General features: G+C 59.1%; 1 protein-coding gene across 1 annotated transcript; it reads right to left on the reverse strand.

Moving 5' to 3' along the window:
• Nucleotides 1-1,605: 1,605 nt before the first annotated feature.
• On the reverse strand, nucleotides 1,606-11,455 carry ARHGEF19 (Rho guanine nucleotide exchange factor 19). The gene is made up of 15 exons (XM_075538367.1): nucleotides 11,029-11,455; nucleotides 10,448-10,723; nucleotides 10,228-10,324; nucleotides 10,076-10,152; nucleotides 9,305-9,564; nucleotides 8,373-8,533; nucleotides 8,100-8,252; nucleotides 7,767-7,896; nucleotides 7,593-7,667; nucleotides 7,144-7,233; nucleotides 6,875-7,035; nucleotides 4,889-5,047; nucleotides 4,386-4,465; nucleotides 2,516-2,620; nucleotides 1,606-2,126 (listed from the first exon to the last, which is right to left on the reverse strand). The coding sequence occupies exons 1-15, from the start codon at nucleotides 11,438-11,440 to the stop codon at nucleotides 1,969-1,971; spliced, it is 2,394 nt and encodes a 797-aa protein (XP_075394482.1). The 5' UTR covers nucleotides 11,441-11,455; the 3' UTR covers nucleotides 1,606-1,968.
• Nucleotides 11,456-11,706: the final 251 nt, after the last annotated feature.

Consider the following 11,706-nt stretch of genomic DNA (forward strand, 5'->3'; position numbering starts at 1 on the left):
ATCGGGGTGAACGTGGCCTCAGGACTTATTAACAACCTGCAATCAGCAGATGACACAACCTTGCTCGCTGAAAGCAACGAGCACTTGAGGCACTCGCGGACGAAGATCAAGGATTGTAGCCTTTAGTGTGGATTACGACTCAACGGAAAGAAAACCAAAATCCTCACAATTGGACTGATGGGTAACATCATGATAAATGGGGGAAAGATCAAAAATAGTCAAGGATTGTGTCTTGCTCAGATCCACAATCCACGCTCATGGAAGCTGCCATCAAGAGATCAAAAGATGCATTTTATGGGGTCGAGCTGCTGCACAAGACCTTTCTGGAGTGTTGAAAGCAAGGCTGTAACTTTGACCCATGTGAAAATCAGACATTGAATGGGGAAGACTGAAGAAGAGTCGGTGCATTTGGATGGCGGTGCTGGAGAAGAATACAGCCCGTCTGTCTTGAAGGAAGTGCAGCCAGAGTGGACCTGTCAGGAGAGTCCAGGCCCTGGAGAAGGACATCTTGCTTGGTAATGTTGAGGGGCGGCTTGTCACATTGAGGAAGGCCCTCCGTGAGACGGACTGACACGGTGGCTGCAACAACGACGCTTAGGCATGGGAACACTGGTGAGGATGGTGCAGAACCAAATAGAGTCGCTTTGGGTAGTAGCGACTGCACGGTATCGAACACCACCACCACGGATGTGATTGAAGCTCTTGGCATGGACTGCCTTGGCTGGATCACCGGCATGAGGCATCCTCATCTGAGGAAGGCGAGGGAGAGTTGACACAGAGACGCAGCAAAGAAAGCAACACCACGGTCACACAGGCAAACCCTCAACGGTGAGCTCAAGCCAAGGACAGCTGGCAGCCACCGGAAGCTGTGACCCAGGCCAGCACTTCTGCCTTCAGCCTTCTGGCCTGCAGGACTGGGAGAGGACAGCTTTCTATCCCCATTTGTGGCAATCTGGTACCGTCGTCGCGGGAAACAAATCCAAGAACTAGTAGAACCACCCTGTTCTTTGGACCTGTTGGAATCGGATCATCTGCTCTTTGCTACAGGAAGCAGCCTGACTCACAGACTCCCGCTCTGCCGGCGGCCTGGCCCTCTGGCTAAGACATGAGCTCTGCTGTCATTGTCCTGTGCTGTGGAGTTGACTCCGCCGCCTACACGGTGAGCTGCTAACTGCAAGGTGCACAGTTCGAAAGTACCAGCCGCTCTTGGGAGAAAGATGGGCTCTCTACTCCCATGAACAGTTAGTCTCAGAAGCCCACAGGAGCAGTTCTGCCCTGCCCTCTAGGGTGGCTGAGAGCCAGTCTCTGAGACGGGAGACGCCGCTTTGAGATGGCAGTGACACGGGAGTTCAGTGACTCCTCAGGGCAGAGCGGAGCAGCTCACGGGGGTTCCTAAACTGTCACCTTTGCAGGAGCAGGACCGCCACGTCTTCCATTGGTGGGTTTGAACCGTCAACCTTTTGGTTAGCAGCGCATAGCGCTTAACCACCGAGAGGAGAAAAGCAGACCCCTACAGACCTTCAGCTGGGACACAGGGCTGGGGTGGACGTGGCATCAAGTAGCTCATAGACTCTGAGCAAAAGCAGGATGAGGATTTATTTACAAATAAGTCATAGCCACGAGGGCCCACTCACGTTGTGACCAGGGAGGTGGCAGAGGAGACCCCAGACATCAACCTCAGGCCTTCTCCAGCCAGGGCCCTGCCCGAGGGACCAGGAGTCAGGCAGGTGTGGGGACGTGGAAGAAGGAAGTCGCCCGTCAAGGTCCCCAGTCAAGAAGCTGCTCTTGGCCTGAAGAGCAGACACTGTGGAGCCTGCGGACAGACCTGGGTCCCGTGGGAAGCCCCTCTTTCTTGTTCAGCCCGCAGTCAGCAGCCACCACTTGGGACGGAGTGGAGTCACAGCAGGCCTCTCCAGACCTGTCCTGAGCAGGGGGATGGGGGGTGGGAGGGGCAGGCCACACCTCCCCTCATGCTGGTGGCTCCCCCACCTTGCTGGTGGCGCTCGTGAGCCGCTGGTTCTCCCGGAGGTTCCTGAGCCGGGCACTGAGGCTACTGATCTCTTCCACGTAGGCCTGGGGTACCCAGCCCTTCTCGCCGTCAGCCAGGCGGACGCCCTCCAGCCAGCCTAGTGGCACACAGGCCAGGGGCAGCATCAGTGGTATCAAAGGAGCACCAGGCCCCAGCCCTGTGGCAAGCCTCATCTGCAGCCCTGGGCCCAGTGTGACATCATCTCATCACCCCCCAGGGCCAGTAAGGACCCTACCTTCAGCAGCTCAGAGATGAGCATCTGACCTGTTCTTCCTGCCAGCCTCTAAGAAGGGTACTCCCCACTCTCCCCTGTCACTCTCCAGTCAACACTTTTATAAGCAGGAAGTTCCTCCTCTTGTCTAGCCAGATTCCTGCATGCTGCAGTTGGTCAACTCCTACATAATCTTTCCTGTGAGGTCTTAGGCATCTTGTTACCCCTTACCCACCCAAACCCCCTCAGAAAGGCCTTCCCAGGAGCCTCCTCACCGTCACTGGTTCGGGTCCTTACTGCCAGGATGTCTGTCTTCTCCAAGGTCAGTTCATCTGGCTGCAGTGCCTTGTATGTCCTGACGCACTGAACCTGGGGGCAGTCTGACAGCCAAGGGAGGGGGCCCGGAGGTAGCGTGAGGCAAACAGGGGCAGGGAGAGGAATTAAGGGGCTGTTAGCATGACCTCTGCTCCCTCTTCCTCTGGCCCCTCCCAAACTGAAGACCTGCCCTCTGCCCACCTTCGATCACTCCTCTCACACCCAAAAGAGCCCTGCAGAATCCAGGTCTCCCGGAGTCTATGCCCAGGGCTCGCATGTCGCTAGCTCCACTCTAGGCCTTGTTCCTGACCTTCAGAAGCCAGCCTCCAGCTGCCCAGACACCCCAGATGTCCCTTCATATGCCCTCTGCCACCACTCTGATGGTGCTTCCAACCCACCCTGCCCAACTGTGATTCAGGCCTGGTCACCTTCCTGCTTAAAACACTCCAGGACTTCCCATTGGGTTTCAATAAAATCCCAAACTCTGTCCACGCCAAGCAGGACCAGCGCTGTCTGGTGATGTCCTTCCCTAGCCTGCCCTCCCCTTCCGGGAGCTCCTGGTCCTCAAACCTGCTAAACGACCCCAGGGCCTTGGTACCTCTCCCCCGCCTGCTCCTCCCCAAGGGCTCCTTCTCAGGGGCCTTCTGAACCACCTCTCTGGAACAGGAGCCTGGCCCCCAGCCCAACTGGACCTCCTAGCTCTGCCCCTCTCTAGACACTCAGCTCCTGCCACCAGACTGGACAGGTGGGCGGTGTTGGAAAGGCACAGGGTTTGGGACCAGACATGGCTTGAAACCCAGTTTTGCCACCTACTGACTGTGTGACTTTGGGCGAGTCCTAGTGCCTTTCTGAGTCTCGGTTCTCGCAGAACAGGAAATGAGAAAAATGAGCCTGCCCCACGGGGCTGCTGTCAGGATAAAATCAAGCAGATGCGCCCATGAAATCCCTAGAACTGGACTCGGTGCGTGGCAGGGGCTCAGTAGAAACAATTCTCTTTGCCCTCCACTGCCTACAGCTCAGACCGACCTCCTTCTGCTCAAACACCCTCAGTAGCTCCCTGGGTCCCCAAACCCAAACGCCTTGAGGCTGAGTCCAATTCTGACCCCCAGAGGCACTGCAGGACCGAGAGCAGCTGACCCCGGGGGCGGGTACAAACCGGGGAGCTCCTGGTGAGCAATGCTTCAGCCACATTACCACCAGGGTTCCTACGTTCCCGCCTCCTAAAAGCAAACCTGCTGCCACTGAGCATCTTCTGACACACAGTGCCCCCACAGGACAGAATAAATCTTTACAAGAGCAGACAGTGCCATCTTCCTCCCTCGCAGTGCCTGGTGACTTTGAACCATGTCTTTGTAGTTAAGACACAGCACCATCAGAGCTCCTTAGTGCCTGCAACCCCAAGGTCCTCTCTGACTGCCCGCTGCCCAGGCTGCCCAATGGAAGGAGGGCCCCTGTGCCTGCTGAGCAGTCGCCGCCGCCACACCCTGCTTCCTGTCCTCTGTGACTGAAGCGAAGAGTGACAGGCCTGCCCTCCAGCCCCAGCTCTAGCTACTAGCTGGGTGACCTTGGACATGTCACCACGCCTCTGATCTCTGTTTTCTAACTTGTAAAGTGGGCTTCTGTTGGGATCCAGGTGGAAGGTTATACAAGGGCTTTGTCACCTCCAGGGGTCAGGCCAGCTGACTGGGCCTTGCTCCTCACTAACCATGACACCCAGGCTCAGCAACATGGCATGCAGGATAAGAGGATAGGGATGAAGCAATGCCATCCCCGGCCTGGGGCATGTGGGGTTTAGGGATGGCCAGGGGCAGGAGGGGGGGCAGGCTCTACCTTCCCCCTTGATGATGACCTCACTGTCCTCCTGGGGCCGGGAGGGGCACAGGGCTGAGATCCACCGCTGCTTCTCACTCCTGTGGGACGAGGAGAGGCTCCACTGCCACAACATGAATAGCACAGGTGCCCTGTGCCGGGGCCCGGGAGACACGGTGTGGGCATAATATCCAACCCAGGTCGTCTTGCCATCCCTGCCACCCCACATCCCCGCCCGCCAAGGGGCCCAAGCCTGTGCGCCACCTGCCTCTGATCATAAGAACAGAACAGCCCAGAGCCCCCAGACACCAGTCCTGTTCATGTCCTACTTACACCACCTTCCTGAAATCTGAGAAAAGGAGATGTCCAGACACCAATGAGGGGCTTGCTAGCCCCTTGGCACCCTCTCATGGCACAGACCACTGCTCTGCCACCCAACCTCCCCCTCCCAGGCACCTGGGATCCATGTTAGGCAGCCTCAGGGTCCTCCCTCTCCACGCCCAGGCCCCCTGAAGGCCACTCACTCAGTCCGAGCCCTCAGCAGGAACTGGTGCTTGGTGTGTTGGCCGTGGAAGAGCTGCAGCAGGAACACGTGCCCGGGGATGCCCTGGGGCTTCAGGCTCAGGCCCTTCACCTGCAGCTCCGCCATCTTGGCGTGCACGAACACAGCAAACTTCCCCAGCCTGGAAAGCGGCAAAGAGGCCGTGTCAAGGGCCATCCTCATTCGAAGAGAGGAGGCAGCTTCTCCCGAGGGGCTTGGCTGCTCAGGCCACTGGTCCTATGGCGACCAACAAAGTCCCTAAGAGGAACTGGGAGCAGCCTTCTTCCAGATCCCTGCCAGAGGTGGTGGGACCAGTTCCTGTCCCCCAGACAAGCTCTCCGCTTCCCTTGGGGCTGCTCTCTCCCCAAGCTCCAGTGCTCAAGTGGGCCCTTGACTGGGGAAGGCTTCCTTAGGGTTTTGTTCTGTGTCATCCTAACTTGTATATAAGCTTCAGGAAGGCTGGACCTGATCCATCTTGCTTGCCTCTGTCTGTACCCCAGTGTCTGCCACTGGCTAGTCCACATGTGGACCCCTAGCAAACACTTGTGGGATTGGGATGTGGAGTGGGGTGGGGCAGAGTCCACAGATATTTTTTGCACTAGAAGTCAATAGCTCCCACTCCAACCTAGATCACCCTTCTGTCTGCCACCCCAAGAAAAGACCCCCTCATGTTGCCCAAGATGAACTCTCATGTCCTCATCTTTCCCCCCTCTTGCCCCCACACCCAACCAGTAGCCATATCCTATGGAGCTCCTTGCTGTGACTGGAATCCACTTATCCCCAAGCCTGCCCCCTCTTCTGGAACATCTACTCATCTGGACAATTACAAGAGCCTCTGGTGTCTCCCCCCACCCCCAGTTCATCCCCCGAAAGTCATTCCTCTCCCTAACTCTCCCTGACTTCCCACTGCCCTCAGAATACATCCAACTTCTCTCTCGTTATTTTCAATATCCTCACTTCCCTCCCTCCATGTCCCCTCTACAAATGCAGCCATGATAGGCTTTGCCATTTCCCAAACATCTTCTGCTCTCCTACCCTACCTCGATCTTGCTGTCCTCCTAACCCCCCTTCTCTACAAAAACTCCTACTCATCCTTAAACCCCAGCGCAAATGCTCCTTCCTCTGTGAACTTTGAATAATTCTTGTCCTGTACCAGAGGGTTCCACAGTACCATTATACCCCTCCGTCCCTGGTCATATGGTAATCGGGGGGTGTGTTCACTGGTCTGAGAGCTTATGGGAGCTGAAGAACAAGCTCTATCCAGCTCCACATCTGTAGCTCCCCGCGGGGTGGGGGGGTGGGGGGGTGGTCTGGGGCAGAACAGGGATTCAGTGACGGTACATCAGGGAAGGGCATAAATCAGGAACGGATTCTTTCCGTAGCATAAGCTGTCCTCACTCCATCCAGGAAGTCTTCCCTGTCGCCCCTGACCGATAATAAGTGCGGCTAACATGGAGTGGGTCTCATTAAGCTCCGGGTGCTTGGCTCTTTCTGTGTGCTGTTATCACATCACATTTTCCAGGAGCCCTATCTGGCAGGCTCTGTTTCACCCATGGGAAACAGGACAGCACAGTCATTAAAGTCTGGGATCTGGCATCAGATACATCTGACTTGTTCCTGGCTCATCGATCTTGAAAATACCAAGGAAGCCTACATATCAGCGGGCACTTAGGAGGTTAAAGGGAAGAATCCACAGAGCAGGCCTGGCACAGAACAGGGGCTCAGTTCATGCTGGCTGCTCTCACAAGTACCCAGGACAGTCAGGAACTCCAGGTCTGGACTTCAGCAGAGAGCTTCAAGTCCTCTGCAGACAGCCCAGCCCTTGATTTTCACCTACAAGGTTCCAGGTGCCCTGGCAGCACAGCCTGGCACCACTTGAGGCTCCTTGACCCAGTGAGCCCAGTGGTGGAGAGCAACAGATCTTGGCTTGGAGACCCAGACCACCCGAACCCACCCTGCACCGACTCACTCCTTCCTCCGGGAGAGTAGCAGGCAGTCATTGAAGAGGTGCAGGTAGACTGCCTTGCTGGACAGCTTCAGCTTGGCTGGGGGTGCCGCGGGCAGTGGCGCCAGCTCCACCAGCTCCCCATGCCGAACCAGCCAGCGGGCCTGAGAGATCAGCGGGAAGATCTGGGGGTAGGGCATAGGCACAAGGAGAAAGCAGGTCCGGTCAGGACGGGAGGGTGTGGGCAGTGAAGGACTGGCCTGCTCCCAGTACTGCCAAGCAGGGGCACGCACCTTGCCCTCAAAGTGGATCTTCTTGCTCAGATGGATGAGCTCCTCTGTCCTCTTCATGGACTGCACACTGGCATTGCACTCTTGTACCAGCTGGGGAGGCCATGGATGGGTCACTTGTAGCCCCCTAACTGGCTCCCTGAGTCTAGCCCGATTCCCACCTGGGGACCAAAGACTCGCAAGACTGGAGGTTCTTTTGCAAACTCCTGGGGCTCAGGGAAAGGAGTCCTGGTGGTGCAGCGAATAAGCACTCAGCTGCTAACCAAAAGGTCAGGGGTTCAAATCCAGCAGCCATTCCGTTGGCAAGAGATAAGGCCATTCATTCGCTCTGTCAATATTACAGCCTTGGAAACTCTAGGGGGCAGTTCTACTCTGCCCTACAGAGTCATGATGAGACCAAATATATTTAGCAGCAATGGGTTTGGGGAGACCCCTGCCCGTGCCCCGCTCACCTCCTTGAGTGCATTGAAGGCCTTGGTGGCCATGTCTTCGTCTTCAGAGCCTGGGGCTGTCCTCTTCAGAATGTTCTGGAAGGTGAGGTCAGCGCAATGAGGCAGGGATTTCAGGAAGGACTGGGGGCTCCCGGCAGGCAGCACCCCACCCGAGGCCTGGTGCCCTCTAGGTACCTCCACCAGCATCTTGAGGCGGGTGATCCTCTGGAAGGGCAGGATGAGGAAGGAGGTGAGGGGCAGACGCTGGCACACAGGGGACTCCTCCAGGCGAGCCAGGATGCCAGGGAATTTGGGGCTCTCCAGGCTGAAAAAGGGAGCCGGTCTGGGGGGGTCACAGAGTACCTGCACCCCCAGGACCTAAGACCCAGGCTGCATCTTCAGTTCTTCGGGTTCTTTCCAGCACATTCTTCCTTCCCTCCCAGGGGAACCATTTGTCACTCAGGCTTGCCAGCCTGCCTCAGCCTGGACCCCCTTTCTGCACCTCCCTTTCAGAGGCCTCGTCCTTACAGCAGGCGCTGATACGTGCGCTCCTGGTAGGCCTGGTTGGTGACGTAGGGCAGGTAGACGCGGCGGAAGGCGGGGCAGTGGCGGAGTACCACGTCACACACGCTGAAGCGCAGCACATCAGCCTCCAGCCGCTGCTCCAGCTCCTGCAGGAACCTGAAGGGTCGTCGAGGGGTCAAGGGTCAGTAGGGGGCAAGGGCAGTGACCCTGGACCAGGAAGCCCAGGCAGCCCCAGGCAGAACCCTTACCCGCAGCCAGGCTGGACCATGCCCTCACCTCTCGCTGGTACTCTTAACCTCGGGCAGTTTGGAGAACAGCCACTGCTTGTCTTGTGTCCCCAGACACTCGCTCAGCTCAGTGGACCCCAAGAAGTGGCCCACAGCCACGGACAGGCTGTGGATGTACGAGGCTTCCGACGTGATCAGCTCAAACTTGGCCTGAGCGAGAGCCGGGGGCAGCTGAAGGGCCCAGGCCAGTGGAGGGGGATGCCCTGGCATCATGTTTGCCACCCCCCAGTCCTGGACACCACCTCCTTAGGCACAGCGGCACCCCTCCCCGCCCCTTCTCTAGACCCATCCTTCTGAAGGGCCTTGGCCACCTCCTCTAGTCCCATTCTGGCCTCGTCCAAGGTGGGGTGTTCAAATCCATCTACGGAAACCAAAACCCACTACCACAGTGGAATCCTGCCTACTCGCAGAAACCCTATAGGACAGAGTAGGACTGTCCCAAAGTGTCCCAGGCGGGAAATCGTTTTCCCACGGGGTGGCCGTGGGTTCCAAACACTGTTTTGGTTAGCAGCCATGAACTTCAAGGGCTGTTCCACCAGGAATCCCGAGCCTATCTCGAACCCATGATTCTGCCCCTTCTCTAGCTCCACCCCACCAACCCGTCCATCCGTTAGCTCTGCTCCCACCTTCCCATCCCTCTGCGCGAACGCCTACTCTAGAACCGCCTGGAACGTCACCCACCGTCCCATACCCTTACTCTCCCGACGGCTGATGCCTGGAGGCTGGGTCTCAACTAGGTCCTCATACTCAGGTGGATCCAGCACCCACCCTCCACTTTGACACCCCTGCTAGCCACGCCCTCTTTCTGGGTCCCAAGCCCACCTCCTTACTGTGCCCCGCCCCTTCTGCAGCCCCTCCCTCTGCGGAGCCCTCCTCCCCAGGCCGCGGCCCGCCCCTCCAGGTCGCGCCCCGCCGGCCCACCTCCTGCAGTTTGCAGTCGCGCAGGCTCAGCGTGGCCAGGACGCCGCTGCCGCGCACGTCGGGGATGTCCTGCCACAGCGAGAAGGTGGAGCCGCGCGCCGAGCGCTGCGCCCGGAAGGAGCTGCTCGGGGAGAGGTTGGCGCGCGGCGGCCCGGGCCCCTCCTCCGCGCTCTCCGCCTCGTCCCCGGGGCCCTCCTCCTGCTGCTGCCGCCGCAGCTCGCGGGCGCTGGCCACGTCGCTGTATTCCTGGTAGAGGACGGCTGGGAGGGGACAAGGGCGGGGGAGGGCCCAGGTCGCGACGCCGTGAATTCAGTTATTCACTCATTCATTCCATAAACACGGAGAGCCAGCGGCGTGCCAGCCCAGCGCTTGCTGTCGGTTGCGGTAGGGGCGACTGACTCATGGACCCCATGTGAGCAGACTAGAACGCTCCACGGGGCTCTCTGCCACCTCGCGGAATCGCTAGGCTGGTTGGCAGAGGTGCCTCTGGGTAGCTAAGCGGTGCGAGATACTGACAAGTTTCACAGGATCCCTACCCACTGAGGGCGACCTTACAGGACCGAGGGGAGCTGCCCCCAAAGGTGTCCCAGGCTGTGAATCCTGCCTGACTGCAGCCCACTGCCCACAACTTTCTCCGAAGTCGCTTCCCAGCTTCACCAGCACTTGCTCCCTGCTGCCCTGAACTCTTCAAACCCAGCTTTCCGGGGGGGCCTTGCCAGGCCCCCAGCCCAACGCAGCCGCTTCCCCCTGTGCCACACCCCGCCCACGTACAGTTCAGCAGGAACCGGGACTGGCGCCTCTCGTTGGAGCTCCTGGAACCCAGAGCCGGCTCTTCCTGTGCTTCCAGCCTGGGAAGGACACTGTCTTAGGGCGCTTCATCACCTACTCCAGCCCGAGACTCACGCCCAAACGCGGAGTGGTACCTGAGCTCAGGCCAGCAGCCAGGGCCCTCACATGGATCAGCGGGGGCTGGCGGTGCCACGCTGTCCATGCCACGTGATTCCCGTGCAGCCACTCTCCCTGAGAAGGGCCAGAGCTGAGGGTGAGTGGCCTGAAGGGTGGCCCTGGGCACAGGGGTGGCATGCCTTACTGCCCTCCCACCCCCACATCGTGCCCTCAGGAGGCCAAAAGTGGAGTTGGTACCTTCGCGTCCTGGGCCAGTAGCAGCCAGGCCCCTGCTGGCTGAGTTCCTCCCCAGCCGAAGGGAAGAGTGCAGCCGGGTCATGAGCTCCGAGGCTGAGAAGCGCCTGCGCTCTGGCCCCTCGAGGCTCCCTCGGCTGGGCCCGGACAGCTCTGGCAGTCGAGGCTCCTCCAGGCCCAGGGCCTGCTCCATTTCCTCCTGACCAGGCTCCAGGAGGGCAGCATGAGCCTCGGGACTGCTGGAGGCCTCTTCTCGCTGGTATACCCGCATCTTACGCCCTGCAGAGGGGCAGGAGTAGGGACCCAGGCTGGCACCCACTCTGTCTCTCCCGGACTCCCTCCAGCCGCTGCCTTGGGCCCTGGGCCCGAGGGAGGTTTTAATGAGAGGGGCAGAAAGCACAGTGTGGACTGCAGTGGGCAGAGGGGCCCAAGTGCCAGGGCGGCCAGTCACTGCCTCACCTTGGACAAGTCCCCTGAGCCCTCTATCCTGACTACTTACCTGGAGAACGTAGGGGCTTAATATGTCCTAAAAGGGCCACCCCAACCCTCCCCATCTGCCCCATAGCTTCCCACCAGTGACTCACAGGCTGACTTCTTCGAGCCATGGCTGGCCCGGCGCTGTGGCTGTGGGTGCTGAGGACTCCAGGGTCCTTCCAGAGCTGGGGACTGGCCACTGGGACAATGTGGCCAGCTGCCAGCCCTGCTGGGCCGCATCCCCCCACTGGTGGAGACCTCAGTGTCTAGGCCTTCTGGAGATGGTGGCCATAGCAGTCCTGGGAGAGGGGCAGGGGTCCCCAAGGACCAGCGGCTGCCTGGAGCCTGCAGCTTCTCCGGGGCAACGGGAAAGAGGTCCAGACATACAGGGCTCGGGGGCTGCAGGAGGGGCAGCTCCACAAAGGACAGGCTCTCCTGCTGGCACACGGCCACCGGGCGACGGGCAGCGCCAGGTGGCTCAGCCAGGTGGGGTTGGAAAGTGGCAGGTGGCCCACAATCCATTCCTCCCTTGCTCTGCCACCCACTTGGGCCTGCAAGGGAGAGCATGTCAGCGGCAGGCACAGGACAGCAGGACTGGCCGCAAAGCCACCACGTCCTGGAGGCCTGGACATGGCCTGCGTACACGTGTGCCTACAAATCTGCACGAGCGCAGTCACACACCTAATTACATAGTAGGCGCTAATACTTAATTGAAATTGAGCGACAGGCCACGTCCCTTCCCCAGATTACCTCACTGAGTCCTGCCAGCGGCCCTATGGGTCGATGTC

This window comes from Tenrec ecaudatus, chromosome 1, assembly GCF_050624435.1.
Source record: "Tenrec ecaudatus isolate mTenEca1 chromosome 1, mTenEca1.hap1, whole genome shotgun sequence".
NCBI lineage: Eukaryota > Metazoa > Chordata > Mammalia > Afrosoricida > Tenrecidae > Tenrec > Tenrec ecaudatus.